Raw genomic sequence first — 27662 nt, 5'->3', positions numbered from 1 at the left:
ATACTGACGTCACACTTCCGTTCCGGAAGTGCGACTTAGGTTTTGGGTCATTACAACTTGAGAAGGATCAGAGGACTGATCGAAAGCTTGTTGGTAAGCACTTCATTATGTGTACGGATATAAAGTCTTAAAAATTGTATCATTATGTTAACTACCATCACAGATGAACTTACATTGAAAGTCTGTTAGTCATTCCATATAAACTACTATGGCGTCATAGTTTACTTTGCATAACTGGTACATATTAACCTTAAGGAGTAATGCTGAATTTTGTACAGTAAGTGTGTAAGACAAGACTGTAAGGTTTGATCCAATCACATTTGGAAGTATAAGCCTTTAAGCTACTAAATTGAATGTACAGTGCTTGATTAGTGTGGTGGGTTATTTAACTAAAGGTGTTACTAAAGGTGTGGCTCTCAAACATGGCAGCTCCAGCTCAATATCCCATCCAAGAGGACATCCCGAACCAAAGATAAGTACTCATATTGTCTGCGACAAGTGCAGAAATAGTTTAAAGTACCTTTCAAATGGGCACAACATTGTGGCCTGCTATAGGAATATGAAGCTTATCCAAACCTTTAAGAATAAAGTTGTAATGGATATAGACATTTATGCTCTATTTAAGTTGTTCAAATGCAGTTCAGATACAGTATGATGAATAATCTATTTAATGCAGTTCAGATACAGTATGATGAATAAAAAAAATGATGCACTTCACCCTAGACAATAGTGGTATGACCCAAACATTTCATAGATGTCTAGAGTGCACAGAATATCACATTATTGTATAGAGGGGTGTTGGGGCTTACCTCACACTCTCACTCTGACTGGCCAGATTGGTCAGCGCCATCAAGGCTTCGAAGTTCTGCAGAGCGGACGCGTCCATATCAAGCAGCTTCTTCATTGGTCGAACCATCTCCAATGCCTACCACAAAAAAATAGTGTGCATTGTAATTAGTTTACATACCAAGTTGTAAAAAACACAGAAATATGTTAATCATTGCTTTAAAAAGTTAAAGACACATCTATCAAGTTTCTTGTTCTAGTTCTTTTGGACCTGCCTTTTCAATAGTGCCTTAAATGATTGTATACAATTAGAAAAATCCAGTAGTGGCAAGCATCTACAAATACTACAAAAAAAATTGACTGAAGATTGTAAACTAGAAGACATTCTATACTAACAGAAATTAGTGCCAGAACAATATGCCTCTAAGCAGAACAAGCTAAAGATCACAAAACAGAAAATGCTGTTTTATAGGAACATGCACCTTGCTTCAAGCCTTGCAAGCTTAATAACTGAGTCAACTACATTTTGCATATGAATAATAAATACAATGATGTAGACCATTATATCCTAATATCCCCTTAACTATTTGGTCATCACTTAGCCTCTAATAGAAATGCTGGTCAACTATCAGTCCAACTATTGAATATTTAGTCAATAATCAAAACCTACCCTCTGTCCAGGAAAGGCGATCTCAGGGTTTGTTGTGATGCCGATCTTAGCCAATGCCTGGCCTGCAAACCACTTCCCCTTGTCTGTTCCCTCGTTGGCCATTGGGATCAACACCTACATTATACATGGTAGGAAACAGACAACAGACGTTAAACCGGAGAGAGAGAGAGAGAGAGAGAGAGAGAGAGAGAGAGAGAGAGAGAGAGAGAGAGAGAGAGAGAGAGAGAAAGACAGACAGAGAAAGCAAGCTTATATAAATACAGGATATTGTGTGAATGTCCATGCTATCACTGCCACAGCGCTGTCTTAGTGTGTAATTTACATATCAAGCAGGACTTCAGAGTAACAGCCTACTTGCTCGAATTCAAAATTTGTAATTTTTGACACAATCTGTAGTCTAGAAATTACTGGTGCAATGGCCATGCAAAAAGGGAGTGTTTGCCTTGTATTCAGTAGGTCATGAGTTCAATCCCTGGTCATACCAAAGACTAGAAATGGTACATGCTGATTTCTCTGCTTATTACTCAACAAAAGATAATGGTAGCTGAACACACACACACACCACTACCAGTGGACTAGCCCCCTGCTGTAGTGAATTGACAAAAATGTGTGGCCCAAAGGCTATGGAAATGGAGATAGGTGCCATCCTATGCACTATTTTGTGTGGGATGGACTAAACTAAATTTTGTGCAGGTTTAACCTACTGAAAAGGAGTCTAAAAATGGTACAGGTACACGTAAATTTGCTGTTCAGGTCTAGAACAGTACCTAAACAATTTTACATGCAGGTACAGGTATAGAGTTATGGCACATAGCCCTTCTCTACACGACTATTGCCTCTGACCTTTGCTCCTCCCTGTGCGACCGTGATACCGCGATGCGCCTCCCGTTCCGTGATGGCGAGGAAGATGCGAGACAGCAGCTCCCTCTCTGCGTGGCTCTCCGTCTTGGCGAGCGCGACCAGACTCACCACCACACCCTCCTTCACCAACTTCTCAATCCTGGTGTCAACATGTTCTTTGGAGTCCTGAAATACATAAGACATCAAAAATTGATATCTTTGATAGCAAAATCAATGTGCAGCTTAAATCTAAGATACGGAAAAATACGAGATGGCAAGCAAAACTGACAGCAGACGTCACCTGTTTAGGCTTAGGTCACATTTCCAAATAGGAGCCCGGTCGGAACATTTTAAGAAATGCAAAATAAAAAATAAAAAACCTATAAAATATACAAATTATGCCCATAAATCTCCTGTCAACATTTTGTGTACTTTAATGTATCTCATGTCATTCTTTTCGTGTCCGAAAGCTGCCCTGGGTCCCAGTTTGTAAATGTGACCTTAGCCTTAGAGAAACACATGCATGCACACAAACACACACACACACACACACACACACACATACACACACACACACACAAAGACAAGCTCATAGACAGACATGCAATAATACTTCATTACTTTAAATGGTTAGAAAAATCACTGATCATTCTAAATCTAGCAAGAAATTCTTAATATCTAAAAAGAAATTTTTTATCAAACCTAAGAAAACATTTTTTTTTAAATACAAGGGGCACTGTCATGTTTTACCCTAAGAGGAAACATCTGAGGGCTACAAAAGGGAAGAGAAGGAAATATGCAATAGTTTAAAAAAAAATTGAAAAAAAAGTAGTTTCAATCAAAAGTTAAGAATAACCAGTATAAAGACCCATAATCAGCACCAAGGACAGGCCAACCAGTTTTCTTTGGTGAGAGTGCACCGGTGTCAAAATCAAAATTTATGCTTGTTAAAAAATTTTCTAAATGTTCTCAGAACCATATTTATTAGGGCTGGCACAAAACCGTTTTTTCTTATTGGACCGGTCCAGAAAAACCGGACCTGAAAAAAATTGGTGGACCGGATGTTGGACCTATTGGAAAATGAACAGATTATCTGATCAGGCATTCACAAGTTTTGGGTCTTACCAGTCGAGGAAAATAACGAGAGAGAAATAGGTTAGAGTCTAGTCATTTCTACCAAGTTTGACAATCAATCATACAAAGGCAGTTAACCTTGTAGGATTTCAAAACGTCAATGGGAGTCGAATATTCCACAAAACAGATTTCTTTGTAATGAAAAGGACCATTGTTTTGAGTATCGTCCATTCACAAGTTATCACATACTGAATCAGGTCCTGGACCTGAATTTTCTGTACCAGTACCCATCCCTAATATTCATATATCAGGCATATGATTCCATTGGATACATGATAATAGGTGTCAAATCTCACTATTTTTGTTTGATAAAAATAAGAAATAAAAAAAACCTCACCAGTTTATGCGGCTCGGGGACGTGCTGTTTGGCGAACTTTGCGAGCTTCTTCATTTCCGGGAGCTGTTCCTCATTACCATACTCGTAACCGTTCACCAGATTGTTGAGCGTGGTTCCGACACCGTACACAACGTTCACGCCACCAGCCTGTTGTCATAGTAACATAGCGTAATCAGAATACAGAGGTCAGAAAATTTGCATTACAGTTCCATTGTGTATTGTACACAAGGATTTTTTGTGTGACAGAATTTTTCTAGGATCTTCAAGATAGGTATAGGATCAGTGTGTAATAATAATGACATACTTGCGAAAACTTAATGTTAACTTATATAAGATGAATTTAAGAGAAAAATGAATGAGTGAATGAAGAGATAGATAATGAATGGATCATAAAATGAACCAAAATGAAAACAAATTGCAGTAGTTTGAAAAGATTGAATGAAATGAGAAAATGAATAATGAGATAAATGAATGAATGATTATTTTAATGTTTGAACACATAGATGGAATGAGCCAATAATAGAATGTGAGAATCGAAGAAAATATTTTAAAAGGAATTAACTTTTAAAAAGTGTTCACTAGTTTATCAATAGCCAAATAAATAAATGCTAATGAGCATGTACTTTAAACTAATATTGTAAACATTTTAATCTTGCACATGCATACAACAATGGCTCAAAAACTGTTACCTTAGCAAGTTCCACGATAGCCCGAACAGTTTGCGGATCGTCCACCAGAAATTCCTTGACGTCGGCGTCCATGGTGAGGTACGCAAGGCCTTCCGCTGCCCAGCGCCTCAAGTCTCTTTCTTTTGAAGTGAGCAAAAATCTGCAAAACAAATGATTGTCTGGTTTCTGGAATCATATCCTGTGGCAGTGACACACAGCTATGCAATGATGACACCTTGCAGGTGGTGTGGGTACTGCAGTATGTTTTTTGTTATCTGGATATGGGGAAAGATCCTACAACACAAATGATTCCATTGTTTGGATTCTGGAATCACATCTTGTAGCAGTGACACACAACTATGCAGTGATGACACCTTGCAGGTGGTGTAGGTACTGCAGTATGCTTGTTTGTCCTTTCAAAGTGAGCAAAAAAACCTATAACAGTAATTATAACATGGTCTGCTTTCTGGAACCATATCCTGTTAGTGACACACAGCTATGCAGTAGCGCCTCCTTGCAGGTGCTGTAGGTACTGCAGAATGCTTCTTTGTTCTCTGTAGCAGCTAAATGTACCAAAGATGTACCAAAAGTTCTTACTTCCTACAGTGCTTGGCCAGCTTGAGGGTAGATCCTTCAGCAAAAGCCTTCCTGGTGCCATCTGAACCATAGATAGATCCCAGCTTACTTAGACCCTGGAGAAGATACAGTTCAGGTATATTATACACATACAACCTGTTCTACTGAAAAACCAGCAATACAGCCGTGACACCTTGCAGTTCCAGGCAGTACCACAGAACTTCCTTTAGTGCAAACACCCTATCTCACACTTGTACCTAGTCCAGTTGCCACTCAACAACTGACTGCTTGTATCATATATAAATTCTTAAACCTGTCTTATAGCAAGAAAGCAATTCAACAGTGACATCTTGCAGGTAAGAATGGCACTGCAGATTGTTAACATTTCCATCCAAAACAATCAGTTATTCATTTAACTTTGTTGAAAGGATATTCAGATATAAGGCAGTTTATCCTTCATAGTGTAGATCAGTTTTACTGTACAAAATGTAAATAAGATGCAATACAGCAGTGACACCTAGCAGGTCAGAGAAGTACAGCAGCTATTTTCTCCAGCCCTATACTTACCACCAGTGCGCGGACTTTAATGGCGTCGTCCGCTGACTCGGACTTGTAGATCCCTTTCAGTAGCCCCGCCCCATGGCTCAGAATGAACGTGGAACGGTTTTTCTTTGACATGGCGGCAATCATGGCTTCCACTGCAATCATCTGCGAAAGGATAGCAAACATTTAAGATATTGAATCAGAATAGCCAGGAGTACTCCATTCTTATAGCAGCTCTTCTACCGGTGCAATGGCTGAGTGGGTAGAGTGTTCGCCTTGCATTCGGTAGGTCGTGAGTTCGATCCCCAACTGAGCCATACCAAAGACTTTAAAAATGGTACATGCTGCTTTCTCTGCTTAGCACTCAGCATTCGGGATAGAGTATGGAAGTAGAGCACAAGCCACTACCAGTGGACTAGCCCCCTGCTGTAGTGATTGCACAAAGTTGTGTGGCCCAGGGCTGCTGAAACGGAGATGGGCGCCGCCCTATGCGCCATCAGGGGCGGGAAGGAACTTTGATAGCAGCTCTTGTACTGTTTAGGCCTAAAGCCTATAGAGCCCTGGACAGTGTCTGTTTCATATAGACTAGAATCAGCACCATCATGGGTAACCCTTCACAAACACAAAAGAAGTGTACCTCACAAAGGCAGTTAGTAATACCTAATAAACTGGATATGATTTTGGATACATTAGTTAGATGTTTCAGAAAGTATCTACATAATCGTTCTTCAGTGACACTAAAGAGATCTGGTATCTGAATTATGGATATGATTTTGGAAATGGTCAGACATTTCAGATTGTATCCAGTTTTCTGTCAGTGACACCAAAGGGATCCAGTAGAAACTGGGTTTATATCCTAACTATGAATTGATATCATATCCAGTTGCTTGAGTAACTGCTTTTTGGCATATCTACCTGGATGTCTAACCTCCACCAACAAATAAGAAGTATACTTCAATTCGATGCGAGGATACGCTTTGAACATAAACTAGTCTACAATGGAAGACAAGAATGTACCATCAAATTGGAAACCTTAGCCATCACTACTTAAAAGGTATCAAGGATTAAAGAATGTTGTTATATTGAGAATGATAAAAGAAACGGGTTCTTCTCAGCTCTTTTCTCACCTGCATATCCGGTTCCTCCACTGCACACAGAGCGATCATGTTGTTCATGATGGCCTGGATACCCAGGATGATGTTTCCTACGTCAAATGGACCCTGCAAATATAGTCAATAATTTGAGTCACTTCACATGGCAGAAAGCTTGTCTTTGAATAAAATGCTAGGCACCAATAATGATTTTTTGTTATTTTGGGATAAACACCAATGACATAATCTTTTATTTTCTGTTAGAGTCAATTCCATATTACCGAGAGGGTGTTTCTTGCCTTTTGTTCTAACATTTTGGAAATCTTTGTGACAATCTAACTGTGATAAGTAACTGTTTAGAACTATTTATAACATCTAGGTGACATTCTAAATATTTCTATAGTATTCAAACATGTTAGAAAGAATTCTAACATCAAATACATTCTTTCCGTTAGTTTCTAAACTGTTCCAACATAGATGCATCATTTATGATCACATGTTCGAACATAGAAACAATATGATGAAACTGGGTCAGTGGGCTGGGAAGAGGGCAATTCACACATCCCTGCCAAGTGCAGGAAATTATGTCTGTCTGCCACCTTCTCACAAAAGACTCACCAGTGAAAATCTAAAAATACAAGAGCCAAACAAAGGACCAAGCTTAGCAGCTTTGTTTATGGGGGCAATAAAAGTTTTTATGGAGGGAAAAAATGACACAAAATGTTGGAACATGTTGGAACAATAACAAAAACACATAGATGATTGAAAATTGTTCTAAATAAAGAGATAATTATATCATTACTTTCCCAAATGTTCCAACAAATATAAAAGGGTTCAAACATGTTTAAAGTTTCATTTTGAAATGTTTGAACAATTTCGAACTTTAGTGACTGAAATGTTCTTTTACTCAAAATAGTTCAAACTTATTACAAATATTATTTCAAAACCATCTCGGTGACTTAGAATTGACTCTATTATGTACAATAATATCAATCACAAACTAGGATGCCAAGTTTAAAGTATTAAACTACCAAATTTACATATTATACCAAATCAAATTTCTATCTACAAAACAAAAAAGTACTGTCACTTTCAGATGATCATCGACAACTATAACCTACAAAGAGGGATGCAGAATTAATCTTAAGATTCTACTGAACAATACAGGGCAACAAAAATTTTATGTAATGAAGTGGGGTATTTAGTTTATCAAAATCTCTTAGACGCAAACGTATTTAGACGCAGGAATGTGCAATGATAGTAAAATCTAGTGCCATGCGTTACCAGACTGAGTGAGTTTTTGGACACTGGACAAAATAGACACAATATATCCATGTTAACAACATACGTGTAAGATAGTAGTCAGGGCCTGGATAGCCTCCAGGTTTGCTACCATCCCTCTCTTCTCTACTTCTCCCAGCAAACCTCTGAAATATAGAACAACACCAACAACATCAGACTGTGCAATGAACTTTCTTGTGATATAGGAAGTGTCCTTAGTTTTACAAAATAAATTGTGATCTAAGCTTAGAAAAAGCTGCTTTTCTCATTAGTTAGACTGTTTTGAACAAAAATCCTAAAATTTACTAGCCTGTTTGAAGGAATTCTAAGCCTGACAGGTCGATTCATAATCTTTTAGCCAAGAAGTTTTGGATACACGGACAGAACTACAAAACTACAAGACTTAGTTTACAGTCGTGCAATTTCCACGGCAGACTGCTTCATACAGTACTGAATATAGATATAGATAATTATATAGATATACAGTTTTAAGTATGAATTACTTTATTCTTTTAGCCAAGAAAGTAATCCATAGCCATTTATGCTACACAAGTGTAGAACAAATTCCAGGGCTCGAAATACCGGTGCATGTGCACCCAATTATTTTCTTCTGTGCACAGGGTGTACCCAAATATCATCTTGAGTTTATGTATGTAAAGATATCAAAGAATACTAGTATTCGTCATATTCTGACATTTGGGTGTTAGAAAGATAATAAAACTGTCTGTCATGGTACTTGGTCAAGAATTTGATAGGCACGTAACTAAGGTTTTTCTGACATTCTACTTAAATTTAAGTGGTGCACCCAAAATTTTTTTGTGCACCCAATTTTTTAAGCTGGATGTACCAGTGCGACTAATCCCAAAAATGAATTTCCAGCCCTGAATTCTAATTTCAGTTTGTTCTTTCAAAATTATGCAAATGAAATGTATAACATGAAATGTACAAAAATTTCAAAACTACTAAAAAGTTTCAAACTTACTGAACAGTTGACTGACAGATGTCTTTGTATCTCCGCACAGCCTCGTCGTGGATGGCGTAGTCGTCGTAGATACGAGTGAGACAGACAGAAATGTGCATCCTGGTTTCCTCGGTCATGGGAAGACAGGGGTCGGAATCCTTCACGTTTCCTCCCACAACAATCAAGTCCTTCAACCCTGTTGAGAAGTACTATAAGTCCCTAAACCTGTCTCACAGTTACAGCAAAGCAATACAACAGTGACACCTTGCAGTTCAAGAAGGTACTGCAGATTTTACATTTCCCCCCACAACAATGTCCTTCAACCCTGTTGAGAAGGCATTTAGGTATTAGAATTTGTAGTGTATAATAAATGCCTTAAGCTGTCTCACAATTTACAGCAAAGTAATACTTAGTCTAGTACAGCAGTGACACCTTGCAGCTCAGGAAAGAACTACAATTTTCATGTTCCTACCCACAACAATCCAGGCTTTCAACTTTGTTAAGAAGGCATTCAGGTATTCAGACTTTATAGTATATAAATCCTTAGAGCTATTTCACAGCTACAGCAAAACGATACAGCAGTGTTACCTTGCAGCTCAAGAAAGTACTGCAGTTTGTACATTTCCATCCATAGCAATCAAGTCCTTCAAAACCTAGACTTTTTGCCTAAACTTAGAGAAATGTTATTTACTTTGACTGCAAAAACAACATACCTCCCATGTCTATAAACAGCTCGGAGCAGCCGATGCCGTCCTTGTATTTGCTCTGTGCCAGTTTGGTCTTGATGATGATGCCAAGCCCGCCCTTTTTGGGCACGTTCTTGATGATCAAGTCGATGACGTTGTCGCGCCCGATACCAGAAACCCGCTTGTCCTTCAACATGACGAGTAGGGCCTTCATCAGCTGTTCAAGGTCGGCTGAGTTATCTGTCAAAATACAAACAATTCTACGTCAGAAGAGAAAAGAATGAGCAAGTTCCATTCCATTAGATGTCTTTAGAAAATATATAGTGCCATTATGCTTTTTGTGACCTCAGGGACAGAGGGTCCAAACTGCCCAAGTAGACATCCTGGGGACCACTAAAGTCTGGTGAGATCACTTGGCGCAGCGGCAGCGTGTTTGTCTCGTGACCGAGAGGTCACGGGTTCGAATCCGGCTGCCATGTTACACGGCTTTCCTTACTATACTCAGGTGAAAATGAGTACATAGCTTTGGCTAGGGCCATCCCTCGGATAGGACGTTGAATGGAGGTCCCGTGTATGGGGAGAGTCACACCCCATGCACGTTAAAGAACCCCCACACATGCGATGGTGCGGTGTGAGATCGAGCAAACCATTCTGTCTGGAGTTGGTGATTCACTTCAAATCACCCGGATGGAGGCCTGGCGACCCTCCATACCGTATCAGCCACATGGTGATTTACATCATTCACCCGGACGGGAGACCTGGTGCATACGAAAGGGTATGTCACCCCGTAAGGGGCGGTATAACCCCGTCGTGTGTAAACATGTGCGAACATGTGTGATCACGTCGACCGCTGATGATGAAAGTCCGGTCTATCTGGACAGGGTTTATGATACATGTACATTACATAATATATAGACGAGACTCTTATATTATCAATGGGGGAAAATTATAGACCACAAAAAAAGTGGTCGCATTGGCCAGGTGGTCCTTATGTAGAGGCAATCACTTAGTAATACACTTAGTACTATGGATATTACGTATCTTTAAAAATTTGAATGCGGATACCAACCAATCACTACAGCCTCCTCTGCTCCGCGATGGATGACCTTGTCCAATCCCGTCACAGCGCGAATCGCGGCTTGAACCAATGACGTCGCTCCGTTGGAAACTTTCTCGTCTGGACGGGCAACAAGCCGGCAGATCTTGGGTAACGTGATGACGTCCAAAAGTGCCATCGTCTGGAACAAAGAGAGGAATACTAATTATGCATTAAATTTGCAGGTAAAAAGGGCGGCACCCAAGTTGTGTCTGTACCCCCAGTAGTGTCCGTACCCCCAGTAGTGTCCGTACCCCCAGTAGTGACCGTACCCCCGGTAGTGTCCGTACCCCAAGTAGCGTCCGTAGCCCCAGTAGTGTCCGTATCCCTAGTAGTGTCTGTACCCCTAGTAGTGTCCATACCCCCAGTAGTGTCTGTACCCCCAGTAGTGTTTGTACACCCAGTAGTCTCAGTACCCCAAGTAGTTGCCGTTCCCCCAGTAGTGTCCGTACCCCCAGTAGTGTCCGTACCCCCAGTAGTGTCTGTACCCCTAGTAGTGTCTGTACCCCTAGTAGTGTCCATACCCCCAGTAGTGTCCTTACCACTAAAAGTGTCTGTACCCCCAGTAGTGTCCGTGCCCCCAGTAGTGTCCTTACCACAAACAGTGTCCGTACCCCCAGTAGTGTCTGTACCCCTAGTAGTGTCTGTACCCCTAGTAGTGTCCATACCCCCAGTAGTGTCCTTACCACTAAAAGTGTCTGTACCCCCAGTAGTGTCCGTAACCCCAGTAGTTGCCATTCCCCCAGTAGTGTCCGTACCCCCAGTAGTGCCCGTACAACCAACAGTGTCTGTACCCCCAGCAGTGTCCGTACCCCCAGTAGTGTCCGTACCCCCAATAGTGTCCGTACCCCCAGTAGTTGCCGTTCCCCCAGTAGTGTCCGTACCCCCAGTAGTTGCCGTTCCCCCAGTAGTGTCCGTACCCCAGTAGTGTCCTTACCATTAAAAGTGTCTGTACCCCCAGTAGTGTCTGTACCACTAACAGTGTCCGTACCCCAAGTGGCATCTCCCAATTCCCCCACACTTACCCTGGACCTGTGCCCGTAACACAAGTTGGTGAGAGCCATCATGGCGTTCAGTAGTATCTCCTCATCCTGGTGATCCAGCAGCAGATCCAGACCCTGGATTCCGCCCTCCCGGAAAATCAGCTGGGCGCCGGCCTCCTCGCGAGACAGGACAATCAGGTTGCTCACGGCCTGGTGGGAGAATAATTAAGGGTTAATGACCCACCCCAAGGTGTATATGGTGTCATAACGCCTGGTCCTTTGCTATAACGACAGAATAAAACCACCGAGTGAGCGAAGCGAACGAGGTGGTTTTATGAGGAACAGGCGTGCAATAATGAAACGATCAATGCACGGCTGTTGATGATTTTCCATCTGTTACGGCGTCATAACCAGCATGAAATGGAGCCTTCTGATTGGCTCGCGTCCCTTGGCTATATGATAATACTTATTATGTCATACCCGTGACGCGAAAACGTTCGATATGGGTGTTCCGGACCGTGTGATAACTTCCGTATTACACAGATTCTAAATTTGCATCACACAGGCTTCCTTCGAGTAAATCGAACTATTTTGAATCGAGCCGAATACGGCACGGTTAAAAATTTGAATGCCGGATTTGTACATTAGAATTGCTGTTGTTACAATCTTTTGTTCGAGGACACAACATTTTCTCAACTTCTGGTGCACTTCGCATCGAAATATATGTTTTCTCAGGTATTCAGCATCACCCTCGGTCCCAGCCCTCCCGCGGGTCGGATCACCCTCCGACCTTCGGGTGATCCTTCCCGCGGTCGGGCTGGTACCACGAGTGATATGGAATACACCTTGTCGTATTCTATATGTATAGCAATAGCTAATAAATCTCATTGCCCTTTCTACCTCCATAAAATGTAGAAATGCAAAATGTAAAGATAAAAAATCTGGTAATACATGTAAAAGACATGCACCCTCTCTCTCATTGGTTGATTCTCAATCGACATCCTCTCTTTCAGGTTGAACTTCTAATTGTGATAGACAGATTGGTATAGTTTCAGGGGTGCCTAAGCATTTGCATGAACCCTATGAGATTCGTAGAAAATTATGTCATCCACACGAATCACCATGCGAAAATGCATGAACCTTATGAAAATCACACGAATCACTATGCAAAAACGTACAAACATTACGTGATTTGCACTAATCATTATGTGACACACACAAACCTTATGCGATTTGCGCGAACCCTATGCGAAACCGACCAACCACTGGCAGGTCACGTGACATCACGTCATTCGCATAAGGTTCGTACAAATCGCATAAGGTTCGTGTGTTTTGGCATAGCGATTCGTGTGATTTTCATAAGGTTCATGCATTTTCACATAGTGATTCTTGCATATCACATAATGTTCGTACGAATCTCAAGGGTTCGTGCAAATGCTTAGGCACCTCTGGGTATACTCTTACCTTCCTCTTGTTTTCCAAGGACTCCTCTTTACCAGAGGCAATCTTTAACATCTGCTCCACACGGTTGGTGGTCGCGTGTTTTTCTGTGCTCTGGGGTTCAACAAAAAGATTCATCTTTAAAAGTACATGTAATAGCAAAGCTGTTTGCATTGTTGGAAGCAGTTCTGTCATGCAAGATTGCAAAACTCTTTTGGGCTTAATGTATCATTCAAAGCAACAGAGTGATTTGAAGTATCCATATTTCCGAGTGTCTGTAAACCCTGAATGTATGTTGGACCAGTAGTGTCCATACACCCTGTAATGCCTACCTACCCCCTGTAGTGTCTGTACCCCCTTTAGTGTCTATCAGGGTTGTAGCCAGCCAGAAATCATTTTCCGTCCCCTCCATTTTGAATGGCTTTGGCGCAGCATTCCTAGGTGGGTCCGGGGCATGCTCCCAAGGAAAATTTTGAAATCTAGACCCTCTGAAACACCATTTCCTGCATTTTGAGGGTTAGATTTTGCTCACAGAGGATGGAATGGGCAAAATTTTTTCCGTCCCCAGCTGCAAGGACGGATGCTGGCTACATCCCTGGTGTCAATGCCACCATGCAGTAGTATAACAACAATGGTTAGGCATTTCACCCACTGTCTTTTATCAGCAACTACTACCTATACCAAAAGCTTAAAAAAATTTGTGCTCACCAGTTTCATGACGCGATCCTTCAGGCGTACCAGCATGGCCCGCACCTGGCTGTCCTTCGGCTCCATCTGCAGCAGCTGCATGGCATCCTTGTACGCAGTCGTCAGGTGCTGCGGGTTCTCCTCTGACAGGTGCTCTAAGGCCTGACACTTACGGAACAGCGCCTTGGAGTCGTTACCAGAAATATCCAGCGCTGGAAAGGTAAAATTAGAAACAATCAAAATCATGCTACATATAGCGGCGAGATGCAGAACTACAATTAGAAACTTTGAGGAAAATGTCTGACAAGACACCGAAATGTCAGTAGGTAAGAAAAACTGGTTGTGTGGCCAATCAAAATCATGGCAAATACAAGTCTACAAGTCTAGACAAGGGAAAAGAGGTAACTTTAAATATAAATAATACACAAATTGTTACATTGAAAAGTATGAAACTTTTGTACCTTTTGAGGCATCTGCTGCTGCTTTTGAGTATTCTTCCTGCATAAAAATATAATGAATGTAAGAAAACATCATAAACCCTGTTCTTATAGTAAACACTTCAAGCTTTGTCTTCTTTCTCAGAAAGAGATAGACACCCTCTCTTTGGTATTCTTTGCCATATATTTGAAAAGTTTAAGATGACATGCAGCAGTTCTTCTAGTAAAAACTTCAAGGCTTTATTTTCTTTCTCAGAGAAAGAGTCAGAGTTGGTATTCTTTGTCATATATTTGAAAAGAGACAAATTCAATACTCCTTACCAGTTAAGATGACATTTTGCCCTGTTGTAGTAAGACTCTTAGAATAGAACTGTCTTCTTTTTCAGAAACAGAATCACACACACCTTCTATGGTATTCTTTTTCATATATTTGAAAAGAAACAAATTCAGCTGGTGTGTTACGCCGAATGGTGGTTATACCAGCTCTATTGATACAGATACAGAAATTCAGAAATCCTTACCAGTTTAAGATGACATGCCGCCCTGTTCTTGTAGTAGACTGCCTTTCCTTTGTCCCCTTTCTCAGACAGCTTGAGTGCCTGGGTATAACAGCTGATGGCCTCCTCATATTCGCCAGCTTTAAAATGCTGGTTCCCCTGCTCTTTACTGAGCTCTGCTTCAGTCTGTAAACATAAACATAAACAAAAACAATAAACACAAACAGCTGATGGCTTCCTCATATTCCCCAGCCTTAAAGAGTTGGTTTCCCGGCTCTTTACTGAGCTCTGCTTCTGTCTGTAAACATAGATAATAAACATAAAAATAAACAATAAACATAAACAATTGATGGCCTCTTCATATTCCCCAGCTTAAAGTGTTGGTTCCCCTGCTCTTTACTGAGCTCTGCTTCAGTCTTTAAACATAAATGATAAACATAAACAAACAAACAAACAAGCACAAACAGCTAGCAGCCTCTTCTAGTATATTTCCCTACTTTAAAGTGTTGGTTTCTCTGTTATTTTACTCAGCTTTGCTATCTGTGAACATAATCATAAATTCAGGATGACAAGAAATATACACAACTGATGCCTCCTCATAATCAATAAGTGTTGGTAAACCTTTACGTTGAATAGCTATTGGAAGAGAAAGTACTTTTTATTGACATTAGGACAGAGCCACATGGAAGCGCAGTATGAATACTAGTGGTCTGCTGCCTTTCCCTGTGTCAGGGACCACAGCAGCAGTATAACCAAGTACTGGATACAACTTACTACTACTCAGCTACTACTACTACTACTACTACTACTACCATACTATCTTCAACTTGAAGGTCCAAGAAGAAGACAATGGATTATAAGCCTAATCATTTTTCAGTGACTGAAACTATCCCCTATTATGTAAAATTAGATTCCAATGAATTATGAATGGCAAGCCTGCTGATACAAATGATGAGAACCTGTCATCATCTATCAACTAGTAACTTCTCCAGTTTCTTTCTAATGTCCAAGCAGATATGGCGAGAGGATAAAGTTTTTTTTTCTGATAATAGTGATATTACATGTTTATCACACTGTCCACCTAAAAAGTGAAGTGGTCGTCTAATCAAGGAGTTTACAGGACATACAACCTCCGTGTTCTGATGGAGAACGTTTCCTTCCCGTATCTGCTTAGAGACTGGTTCTCCGAACCAAAAATAGTCTCGCTCTGGTATGTGCGGAATGTGTCCCCAGTGCGCATGGAGCCTCGGTCTCACAGGCCATGTGCAGCTGTCTAACGGTACCTAGAACATTCTAGTAGTTTCTCTACAATAGTAGGTCGTTTCAGCAACATTTCGAACCCCTAAAACCACGCAAAACGCTTAAAATCGGTCAAACACACAAGGTCTGTCCGATACACTTATCAAAACATTTAGGGAATCTTGTTGTTGACCATGTTTGGTAATAACACGCCGGAAACTCAGTGCTTCGGCCCCTTGCCTTGTGACGTTTTTCTCAAGTTCAAAATCAAATCGCAGAGAGTCCTTTCTGTTCCGAACGTGGGAAGAAGTTTTCTAGTTAATTTGGTAAAGTAGATGAAGAAATAGTTGATAAAATGGCGAAATAAACGGTTGTTTTTACCCACCTTTGCCGCTTCCGTCATGTTTGCTGTCTGCTAAGCACGACTTCCTGCTAACCTATCAACTCTACCCTTTAACCTCACTTAGTCACAAGTAGGGTTTTCTTATAGTTACTTTGATTGGTTAGAATTTTCACTTTCACCACGAATGAGCCAATCAGGAAATATGTAACAAATCCGTCGATCTAATTGGTAGGCATCCAACCAATCAACGAGCAGAGAAGGTTCGGGAAACGAGCAGAATATTCGTTTACTCTGATTCAAGCCTAATACGGGAAACACTTCTGGTGATATGAAGTGGTAAGCCACGTTGTACTTTCTGTTTTCATACATTGATGAAAATGATTAAGCTTTTAAAACTTCATATGTAGTATTTGTTCGTTTTAGAGATAATGTAACTTATCAGAAGTAAATGAAGATAATGATGGTTCATAATTTGCGCCACCGGAAGCTCCAAAATTATGCTTATTAAACGTTGCTAATTGTTAAGTGTATCAAAGATGTAAGGACTGCCAATGAGTCATGTAAGTTTATCAGTAAGAGCTTACAATTTGCAAAAAAAAAGATGATTGAACAACAGTTTAATTAGTCTGGATGTGTGCATGAAGCAAATATTGGTCGAGACGAGAACTGTTTACAAGTCAGGGGCCTAACTTTGACCTGAAGGAGCTTTCAGAATATTAACCTGATACTAAGTAGGGTCCTTGCTTTTGACCTTGTGCAAAATCAGACAGTCATAATTTTTATTTCTGTACATCCATGGTCCCCCATCGTTCTATTAAAATTTCAAGGACTGTTGAGGTTTTTAGTCGGCCTCAACATTACTAGTCTACATTTAATAGGTCCATGAGCAATAGCAAGAAACATCTTGATGTATCAAAATTTTCTAAAAGCTAAGGGAGGTGACAAGATGCATTGCAAAGCACATCTCACAAATGAAGAAAGAAAGAAATCTCAACCTCAAGATGAAGATGATTCCAGACCTCTTCCTGACTTCTGCAGTTTGCATGAATCCTGCTAGGTGGCATGTAATGTTTTTTGTATGCTACCCTCATTTCAGATTGTCTCAAATGGGACCTAGTTTGGGTACCATCCGGATGGTAGTTCGCTCCTATGTTCGCTTCTGCTATCCGTCTGGAGACTTGCACATTCAAACCGTTTGGTGGTGACGTCAGTTGATGAGCGAATCAAGGAATGGGTTCTAGAGCACTCGTTCGATGACAACAGGCTGTCGCCCACATGCGCTAGGGGACGTGGGGCTTTTCTGGTGTTGGAACACCAGTTCCAACGATCAAACTATTCCATAATTCGCTCATATGTGGGGACCAATCAGCGCCTGCGTCCAAAATTTGGACGATTCCAGACGTTAAGATGGTCCGCGTTCCCAGACGGAAACACAGAGAAGCGACTGTATATAGTATATAATGAACGTCGGAGCAAACTACTTTCCGGATGGTACCCAGGCTAAATGGGACCACCATCATGGTAAAAATTGCTCATAAACATCACCAACCATTGTAGTCACCACTGCAGTTTGTGTGAATTCTGCTAGGTGGCAGTCATTATAATGTATGCTATGTTTCAGATTGTCTAAAAAGGGACCACGATGGTGAAAATTGCTCTCCAGTTGAAGGCAGTGCTGGAGAACATCACCAACCTCCGACCTGAGGGTGAGGATTTCCGCTGGTACCTGAAACTGAAGTGTCTGTCCTGTGGAGAGGTCAGCGAGAAGTGGCAATATGTCACACTAGAGGTAGGGGGCGCTCTGCCTGAAGTTTATAGCATGAGTTTATAGGTTGTGTACCAGCACAGAAAATTTAGGTCCAGGTACGGTCCAGGTCCAGATCATCAGGTCCAGGTCCAGAGCCGAACGTGCACCTAATTGTTTGTGAAAACTTGTAAATGTGCTATACTCAAAACAATGGTCCATTTCGCTACAAAGGATTCTGTTTGGTAGCATATCCAACTTACACTGGCAGTTCAAAATCCTAGTAGTATCTTCATGTAAACAACACTAAAATATAGCTGCCTCTTAATTTAGACCAAGTTTAACTGTAGAAACTAATGGTAAAAATGACTATCCTCTTCTTTGCTCTTGTTACCTGTGGACCAGTATAAGAAGCCCCAAACACAAATTTCCTCATTCCACCTAGCTTGAACTTCTGTTAGGAAGGTAAAAGATGATGGAAGGAGGGGGTGGATTCCGAGAAGATAACAACCCACTACCCCACAAAATCTTTAGGAATATCTTAAAGTTTACCATGTCTTTCTTTTATAGTGAATAGTTGTGAAATCATTTGCAAGCATACCTATCAACCTACAGTATTTGACATCCAAACTGTATTAAATTTCCGAAAATAATTTCATCAGGTTGGTAGATCATAGGACATGGGAATTTTCCTTTTCACAACCATTTTTTCTCACCTGCTGAGGAAGATGTCTGACAGACATCGAAACGTCAGCAGGTGAGAAAAACTGGTTGTGAAAAAGAAAACTTCTATGTCCTGTATTAAATTTATGTGACTGAATCTTGACCAATTGTTTTTCCAGGAATCTACCCCACTGAAAGGAGGGCGCGGCCACGCCAACCTGGTCTCCAAATGCAAACTGTGCGGGCGCGAGAACAACCTGGACATCCTGCAGGACAGCATCCAACCGTACTGCGCCGACAACACCGAGGAATTCCGAACCATGGTCGTGTTCGAGTGCCGCGGGGTTGAACCCGTGGATTTCTCCCCCAGGGTGGGGTTCGTGGCGGAAGGAGCGGAATCGGGATTGAAGTTTGACGAAGTCGAGCTCACGGAGGGAGAGTGGATGGACTACGACGAGAATGCGCAACAACCAGTGGGAATCACGGAAATAGAGCATCGCTTTGTGAAAGCGTGAAAGTAGCGACGTCGCTTTGAACTATGACCTATGACTGGTCATAAGACCAAGAAATGCTTAATTTTTTTTTATAGATACAATACTGTAAATGCAGAAACTTTTGTGGTGGTTTATTGTTTGCAGTTTTCAAGGTGGCCGCTCCACCGCGAACTTAAAACCACTGCAAACATTTTTCCATGGCAGAAAGAGACTACAGTGCATGGTGCTACTGTGAACTTAAAACCACCATGAAAAGTCCCTTTTCCCACTGTCGCGAAATTAAATCCCCGCAAATTTAAATCCCTGCAAATTTAAATGCATTTACAGTATGACCTATGACTGGTCATAAGACCAAAAAATGCTTATTTTTATAGAATACAATAATTGTTGTCATAGATATATGACCCTTTTCTTGTTATATTCTACTTTCTGTACTGTAGATATTTTGTTTGGGTTATTTCTCAGAAAAAAATCTTCAAACCTTGTGACAATGTTGCCAGGTGCTGTTTGCAATGAATGTGCAAATAAAACATAAGATGTCTTATATAAATAGAACATTAATAGGCATGTTTAGTTATCATGCCAATTATATATGAAACAAATTGTTATTCCACTTTCCAACCTTTGCTTATGAATAAAATAGACTGCTGTATTGTCCAACTTTTTATGTTGGTTAAAAATGACACAAAACCAGAATATGATATTCAATACATGTCGCTAACACCCCCACTTCACAAGGGCTCCTTAAATTCCATTTTCAGTAGAAGGAATATTTCTATGGTCTGTGTGTTTTTTGTCTTTTCAGTCATACTTCAATTTTCATGATTCAAATGAAGAATTCATTAGAGTTACACCTATCCAACTTATGTAGGAATCTCACTGAAGAGATACCCGCAGAAGTTGTTTTAACATTTTAATTGATAAAATGTTTTTTGAGGTCAATAATTTTTTGGTCAGTAAGTACTAGGGGTGGGTACCGGTACAGAAAATTCAGGTCTAGGTCCAGAGGATCAGGTCCAGGTCCGGACCTGAACCTGGACCTGATTCAGTATGACTCATACCAATGGTCCATTTCACTACAAAGAAATCTGTTCAGCGGAGTATTAGACTTACACTGGCGTTTTAAAATCCTACAACACCATCTGTACCTGTACGATTGGCTGTAAAACATGGTAGGAATTACTATAAACTCTACTCTTCTTCACTCCTGTTATTTTCTTCTACCAGCAAGTACCAAAACGTGTGAATAACTGATAAAATAATCTGTTAATTTACCAATCGGTCCAACATCCGGTCCACCTAATTTTTTCAGGTCCGGTTTTTCTGGACCGGTCCAATAAGAAAAACCGGTTTTGTACCGGTACGCTGTACCGGTACCCAGCCCTAGTAAGTACCTTTTTGGAACTGTATTTTGATATTCCTATACTTTTTTCTTTCTTCTATTTTCTTCCTGTTTTGAATTTTAAAAAGTTTATGTTGAAGATTGAATTATCATTACCATTTTTCATTTCTTTTGATCTATTTTCTAGTATAACTTGAGGGTCCTTGAGGCAAAAACAAACAAACACGCAAATACATTATATAAGAACAACAACTACAATTTTATTTCAACAAAATTGAAATGACATGGCGTCTGTGTGGCGATGGTATGCCCACACTTGTTTAATGACAGAAGACATGCATAATACCGACAGCAGTAACAGATATAACCAAAGTTCACCATTTATCCGCGGGGATTACCTATATCCGTTGTTTGTAAAAAAAAAAGCTAGTATTTATAACTATATCAAGTCGACTGACGGTGTTTTTAAACTGAAATATTTTTTTAAATTTTGCAATTTGAAACCAACGTCTGTCTACAATATATCCCTAAATATCCTGTTTTTAAAGTAACAACGGATATAGGTTACCCCACAGATAAAGGTGAACCATGGCCAGAGATACTGCTATCATTCAATCGTATAAAACTCGATGGAAACATTTCCGGTGTTTTAACTTAATCATAAGACCTGAAATGGTCTACTTTTGTAAAAGACGTATGTTATTGATGTATTGTTCAGTGTCCCCGCAACATCACTGACCAAATATTTATGAAGGATGTTTTGATACATTGTATAATTCAGTTTGCCCTTTTCATTGAATTTTCACCAGTTTCACACTGACAAGATGTAATCAAATCACATTTCTTCTTCTGTCCTTGTAGCTGAAGTTCTTCTTATCTATTATAACAACATAAAAGCAATTTAATCGATGGCATTTAAGCTTTTTAAAACCCCAACCTTTTTTTAAGATGCCAATTTTGCATAATTGTCCTTGAATTTAAGGAGCAATGAAAATAGTGTTGTGAGTGCATAAAAGGGTATTATCGTATAGAAAGTTCTTTAATTTCTTTGTTTATCTATAGTACAAGGAACAGGTAAAAGAGGTCGAAGGATAAGCCTATGCAAATACTTTTTGATATTTTTCTTTTTCCAATCTTTTGGGTCCCTACCTTGCGATGTAGAAAAAAATTACCGTGCGAAATCTATCATTTCTTCTGTTCCTTAAATAGACATCGTCATTTCTTTCAATCTTACATTAGAAAGAAGTAGAAAACTCAGAGATACTAGTAGTTCGAATTCGAAAAGGATGGCCCGATGGATCTCAAAGACATTGAAGGAAAAAAGGTAATTACGTAATTGCAAAGAGGAGAGAAGAGACTCTGGAGCTATATTACGGCTGGATACCAGGCTACGATTTTGTAGGATGCCATCAATATTTTCAAAGCAAAGTCAATCGGAAACTACGTCACTGTAAAAAAATTTGCTATGCCACACTTCTTGAAATTCTGGAAGACTTTGCTTTAGAAATGCCCTGAAAAGATGCCGAAGCACTATCTGGTGTAAAAAGTGTCCTCGCTCAGATAGTGTACTTACCACAAGTTTAGGTTTTACAGGAAAAGAAAGTTGGATCTAAATGCATAAATATAAAGAATGTGTTCAGCATATTTAAGCTAACATTATGTTGATAAATGTTATATTTGTTAAATCGGGTGATCCTTTTCCTAATATTAAGATATTCTACTCTAACGCTAACACCTTTCAATGCCGCAAGAAAATTAACCATAATGTATATATGACACTAATCCTGAATTATGTGACCACCAAAATGCTTTGGATTCAAGTGACTAAATTTTAACCTGTAGTAAATAGCTTTTGTTGCCAGAGACATGTTTTGATATAGCAATACGCCGGTCCTTTTTGCTACTACCACTAATATCGTAATCATAACTAATACTTTTTGTCTAAAGCTGAATATGTTTTACACTTTAAAATAGCTTTCCCCTGATATAACATTTGCCACTAGAGCTTTTTATACCAAATCATGATAGGCATCAAACAATTCCTTTATGATGTACCCACCACGATTTCAGATATGCTATGGACCGAAATGTTGCTGTTACACAATAAGATCTACTTGGTAGATGTAGTTTTTGGTCTTGCTTAAAATGTAACGCAATATACATTTAAAATTTGCTTCAGTAAGAACACAGTACTACAGTAACTGTTAGAAACAGGAACACCTAATAACCTCACATTCAAAACACGTAAAGTTTGACAATGTTTTAACTGAAACTACATCTTGGATGCTTTTTGTATGTGTGGTATAGTTCGTGGTATACCAAAACACAATTTGAGAGCCAACTTTGTAAGTGACTTAAGATAATGTAGGTTTTTCCTCAGTCGACGAGTTCATTCATTTGCTGCATTCTTAATCCGTTCGGGTCATCCCATCACTCGTCATCTGTAACATATTAAGAAAAATCTTCTTTTTTTTTTCAAAAGGCCGAAAGCATAGTATGACACACACTGGATAAATTTTGCACAATGACATCCTTTTTTTATGCATTTTGCGTGTTAAATTATGTATTAAGCATGAGCTACTAACTCATGAAGAGAATACCAGAATAATGCATCAAGACATAACGCAAAACGTTTTAAATTAATAAATGCACTGTACGCATTAGCGGCAGTCCATTGAACGGAAAATGCAAGGGCACATACATCGTGGTCTTGCAACACCTGCCTGCTTCGTTGATTTTGGAAGCTCATATACCATAGCCATGCATGCTAATGTAGTAAAGGCCTACCAGAAAATACTCGGACTTCGCACAGGCTCAGTATTCGGGAAGGCCCTGGAAGACGGATGCCCACATAGCGTCCCCGCATCCCCTGACAGGAGACGGAAATGGACGGTTGGGTCACGTCGATTCGATGGTCACCGCCACACTTCGGGTTCGTGTGTACCTGGCCAAAATCCCCGATGTGGATGTTGAAGGGGTTGATTCGATCCGAGCAACACTCCTCTTGACGGTTAAAGATGACCACGCTGTAGGTGTTGGAAACAGAGCAATGGCACGTGGGTTTGATACACATTACTTAGACTTAGTAGCTTCCACGTCCTGCGACCTTTTAGGCAGTTAGAGCAGTCCAGCAAGCTCTATCTGCAGCCAGTCTCATTACGTCCTTCCATCTCCTGCACACTGCCCCCCCCCCCCTACATTAGGCGAAAATCGATCGGACAACGAGTCTGCGAGCTCTAAATTACGAGGAGGCATGACCCTGCTGCCGACGAAGAAATGGCAGTGTTCCCCCTTCCCGTCAGGGTCATGCCTCCTTGTAATTTAGAGCTCGCATACTCGTCGTCCGATCGATTTTCGCCTAATGTGAGGGGGGTAGTAGGAGATCTCTGTCAACTGTCTGCTGCCAGTTCATCTTTGGACGACCCCTCTTTTTTATACACATTGCGGCTCCCGAATCTCATCTGTCCTGCCAAGAGGACAAAAGAGACCCGGGAGCTATAATATGGTCTACAAAAATCTGACTCCTACCTCTAGTAGCATCTACCGTGTATTGCACTGAGTGTTCACTAAAGACGATGTTCGAGGGAATATTCCTGTAATCACCACATGATAAGTGTGAACATGTCAAATGGTTGGATCCACAGTCACTGTACGTAAGCATCAATGCTAATCAATACTAGTACTATCATAATGGCACACGCTCACGTAGACATATCTAGTTAAAGTCTTTAGTGAACAGTCAATGCAATATACAGTGTAGACACATTTGCTACTAAAGGCAAGAATCAGATTCTTGTAGCCTGGTACCCAGCCATTATAGCTCCCGAGTCTCTTCTATTTTCTCCGCAGTACAGAAGAGATTCGGGAGCGGTAATACGGCTGGGTACCAGGCTAGGATGCTTGATGCTTTGTTCAATTCGAAATATGATAATCATAATCGGATGAACCATCGAAAATAGGTCATAATGACCAGATGGTCTCTGTGTGTGTGTGTGTGTGCGTGTGTGTGCGCGCGCGCGCATGACTGATGACTGTCATGACTGATATGTGTACAAACATGTAACGCTAGTTCACCTTTATCCATGGGGTACTCCATATCCGTTGTTTTAAAAAAACAGGGTATATAAGGGTATCAAGTCGATAGACATTGCAATATTTTGAAAATAAACACTATATTTCAAAAATTTAACATGTTCAAAACCACCGTCCGTGAACTTGCTATCTGCAAATACCTAGCTTTTAAAACAACGGATTTAGGTTACCCAACGGATAAACATGAACTAGCGTTAAATATACGTACCTATCAACCGCATACGACTGACCGAGATCCACCCACCACGTGGGATTCTCCTCTTGTTGAGAATGTGCACAGGAACCATCTGTCCATCTTGTAGAGGGGTTCCCGTCGACTGCAAGCCTGGCAGGTCCGCCGTCCGGACGCGTGGTTGTTTGAAACGCTAACATCCCCAGGGCAACATTGGTACCTGCAAAAAAAGGTGTAGAAACAGTCTTTTGGCTCCCGGGATTCAAACCCGGGCGGCCAGACCACAATATCCCATGCAGCGCCGCAACCCACTTCACCAAAAGCTCAAAACCTTTGGCATGGTCAATTTGGTGACGCTTAAACTCCACTTTTACACACCCCCCTTTTATTTTCAAGATTCGTCCTCGAATCTCCGAGTTCGATACTTTTGTGTGGCACATCTCTAGCCTGTTATAGGTTCGGCATGAGAGCCAATGTAAGGAATGTACGAAAGGAGTAGTCTCTCTTGGCTCCCAGGATTCGAACCAGAGCCGCCAGACCACAAACCCAACACCGCAAACCAGTACACTAAAAGCTCAGTGCCTTTGGCATGGTCAGTTTGGCGACGCTCGGTACGCTCGGTCGTTCATTCGGTGGTTAAAGGAACGGACCATGTATTAAGTGCACTTATACACCTCGGAGCGGGTCATTAATCCTTGATCAAATGATAAGAAATTTCGACACGAAAAAGATTTCACAGCTTGTCTCGGTTACGTTAAATAAACGCAAATACGTCTACGTCCCTTCAATTATGGTATGGCAAAACATCTGAAGGCAAACTATCGTTACCATTTCCAACGGTTTACTAGTACTCATCAATTACTGTGGATCTTCCTTGAATTGGCATTTGTATAGGTTACAAAATATGAATCCCTTACCCATATATTAAAGTTCTTCAAACACAACCGAGAAAGTACTACGTGGCTCAGTTTGTATCCCCCCCCCCCCCTCATCTCTGTTTATGACTGGATCGAGCTGACTTCCTGATCCAGATAGCCTCGTTTAGCCTTTATCGGCAATAAGTAGCAGCGAGAATCGTATCCAGTCATTCAAACCCTGATGATGGTGTCTGGCAGACATCAAAACGTTGGAAGTAAGTGCTGTCTGGGTTGTGTTTGAAGAACCTTACTATATGAGTATTTTACCAACCCGATGAAACTATTTACGGATGAATCCCTTACCTGCTTCGAATCCTTGGAAGTTCAGTTCTTTGAGATACGGCTGATAGCCCCCGTAGGTCCGAGTGACCACGAACCTCCAATACTCTGCTGTTTCCCGGAAACCGCCGAACTCTTGGCGCCTGCTCGTCCACTTTATTACGTTAGTAAAGGACACCACGTCCTCCCAGTTGTACGGACTATTACCCTGCGACTTTTGCAACTTGAAGGCTGCAACGTCATGATCGTAGTCTCCTCTGTTGTTGATTGCGATGCGGGTCAAAGTGTGGGGCGCTGCGAGGTCGAGAATGATGTACCAGTTGTTGAAGTATCGGCCGGTATGCATGGGGTTCCAGTAGGTTCCAGTGTTCCCATCCAAGACTTTTGTGGCATCATACGTCACTCTGTTGTTGACCCACGGTGTGCCGGCAGATTCCACAACCCATGAGGAATCTCGTTTCAACCATCCTGGGGAGGAAGGCGCAGAATCGTTAAACTGACACCCGTCACAAATAAAGACGGCTGAACAACGACCGACGTCCCCGCGATTACGCGGTCTTCGGGCGATTTTTAGCAGCTCGGCCCAGTTTGCGGGTCCCTGAAAGCTGCGCTTAGATTCATCGAGGCCTCTGCGACGGTTTTTGTTAGCTTTTATATATGAGATTTTGGATTGGTCTATCACAAAATTAATGTTCTTATTTTCAGTGTGTCTACTCTTCTCATAGCCTACATGTTTCCCACAACTGAGAAATTAAAAGGACGTCGCCCTAGCCCTGTCCAATTTGTGATTTTCAGCAAAAAATACATTTGACACTCAAGCGATTTTGAAATTCGCCAGCCGAGCTCCAACCAATCTAAAAATCGGCCAGCGTTCGCGTGAAGTGTGAATCAGGCTGTACGAGACAAGAAAGTAAAAACCACACAAAGTAAGTACTTTTGCCTGACACAGTTGTCATGGCAGTTGAGATTTGTAAGCCTTTTTAATGTCTAATCTATGAGTTCAGAGGCTATTGGTGAGCTGTTTCTGTCGACAATAATCTTTATTGCAATATTTACAGGTTCCCATCGAAACGGAGCCTTTTTCTATGCTTTAATTTTATCATTTTTGCATGTATTACCGATGAGCAAATGTTGAAAACTTCCTGGTAAATCTAATATTTGCTAGGCGTTACATTACATTTCCCTAATAATGTGAGAAAAGCCGATTTTTGTGCAGTGTTCGAAATGCATTTTTACTTCCGATTATTAAGTAGCTTAGAAGCCTAAAGACTTTATAACGTTCATTACTGGCCGAATGAGGCTATATATATATGGTTCCAAGTCTCACTTTTTTTGCCTTTAGAATAATAAAAACACGTACGATAGTCAACGCAGTCTGAGCAGGTGCAGTGGTCTGCTGTATTCCCGCAAAATCCTTGTGCGGAACAGCAGGGTGCCGCTCCCTTCGCGTCACACTTTCCGGGATTTGCTCCTAGTGCCGGGAAACTGGGACCGCATTTATAGTCATCCCTCGTCTTTGGCCCTGGTATGAAAAAAAGTTGAAAGATTTGTCGATGTAGGTTAGACACCCATGTAATAAGATACACCAAAAAGTAGTTACTCAAGCAACTGAATATGGTTTGGAAACGGTCAGACGTTTGGATAGAATCCACTATCCTCGTCAG

The 27662-nt window shown here is 40.9% G+C and overlaps 3 protein-coding genes across 3 annotated transcripts in view; 1 reads left to right on the top strand and 2 right to left on the bottom strand.

The window, feature by feature from the left end:
- LOC118404500 (protein unc-45 homolog B-like) overlaps positions 1-16405 on the bottom strand; it is a 20407-nt gene extending 4002 nt beyond the window's left edge. Inside the window, exons 1-18 of the mRNA XM_035803607.1 lie at positions 16338-16405; positions 14738-14899; positions 14241-14277; positions 13801-13991; positions 13117-13206; positions 11695-11862; positions 10643-10811; positions 9601-9813; positions 8909-9083; positions 7994-8072; positions 6682-6774; positions 5579-5719; positions 5033-5127; positions 4457-4595; positions 3768-3914; positions 2300-2482; positions 1457-1570; positions 810-925 (exon numbers count right to left, since the gene is read on the bottom strand). Coding sequence (XP_035659500.1) covers positions 810-925; positions 1457-1570; positions 2300-2482; positions 3768-3914; positions 4457-4595; positions 5033-5127; positions 5579-5719; positions 6682-6774; positions 7994-8072; positions 8909-9083; positions 9601-9813; positions 10643-10811; positions 11695-11862; positions 13117-13206; positions 13801-13991; positions 14241-14277; positions 14738-14899; positions 16338-16355 — 2330 coding nt within the window. The 5' untranslated portion in view covers positions 16356-16405. The remainder of the gene's footprint in view (positions 1-809; positions 926-1456; positions 1571-2299; positions 2483-3767; positions 3915-4456; positions 4596-5032; positions 5128-5578; positions 5720-6681; positions 6775-7993; positions 8073-8908; positions 9084-9600; positions 9814-10642; positions 10812-11694; positions 11863-13116; positions 13207-13800; positions 13992-14240; positions 14278-14737; positions 14900-16337) is intronic.
- Positions 16406-16541: 136 nt separating this feature from the next.
- LOC118404503 (CXXC motif containing zinc binding protein-like) lies at positions 16542-19853 on the top strand. The gene is made up of 3 exons (XM_035803611.1): positions 16542-16631; positions 17917-18084; positions 18882-19853. Exons 2-3 carry the CDS (start codon positions 17938-17940, stop codon positions 19215-19217), a joined length of 483 nt encoding a protein of 160 aa, XP_035659504.1. The 5' UTR covers positions 16542-16631; positions 17917-17937; the 3' UTR covers positions 19218-19853.
- Positions 19854-23927: 4074 nt separating this feature from the next.
- LOC118405045 overlaps positions 23928-27662 on the bottom strand; it is a 21217-nt gene continuing 17482 nt past the window's right edge. Inside the window, exons 19-22 of the mRNA XM_035804446.1 lie at positions 26023-26466; positions 24839-25022; positions 24067-24131; positions 23928-24004 (exon numbers count right to left, since the gene is read on the bottom strand). Coding sequence (XP_035660339.1) covers positions 23928-24004; positions 24067-24131; positions 24839-25022; positions 26023-26466 — 770 coding nt within the window. The remainder of the gene's footprint in view (positions 24005-24066; positions 24132-24838; positions 25023-26022; positions 26467-27662) is intronic.

The sequence above is a fragment of the Branchiostoma floridae genome, chromosome 17 (assembly GCF_000003815.2).
Source record: "Branchiostoma floridae strain S238N-H82 chromosome 17, Bfl_VNyyK, whole genome shotgun sequence".
Classification (NCBI taxonomy): Eukaryota; Metazoa; Chordata; class Leptocardii; order Amphioxiformes; family Branchiostomatidae; genus Branchiostoma; species Branchiostoma floridae.
The sequence above is the reverse complement of the archived record's forward strand: the minus strand, read 5'-3'. Positions and strand labels throughout refer to the sequence as shown.

Coding starts and splice junctions, on each gene's coding strand:
- LOC118404503 (XM_035803611.1), top strand. CDS start 17,938: ATGGTGAAAATTGCTCTCCAGTTGAAGGCAGTGCTGGAGAACATCACC. Junction 18,085..18,881: donor GGCAATATGTCACACTAGAG/GTAGGGGGCGCT, acceptor TTGTTTTTCCAG/GAATCTACCCCACTGAAAGG.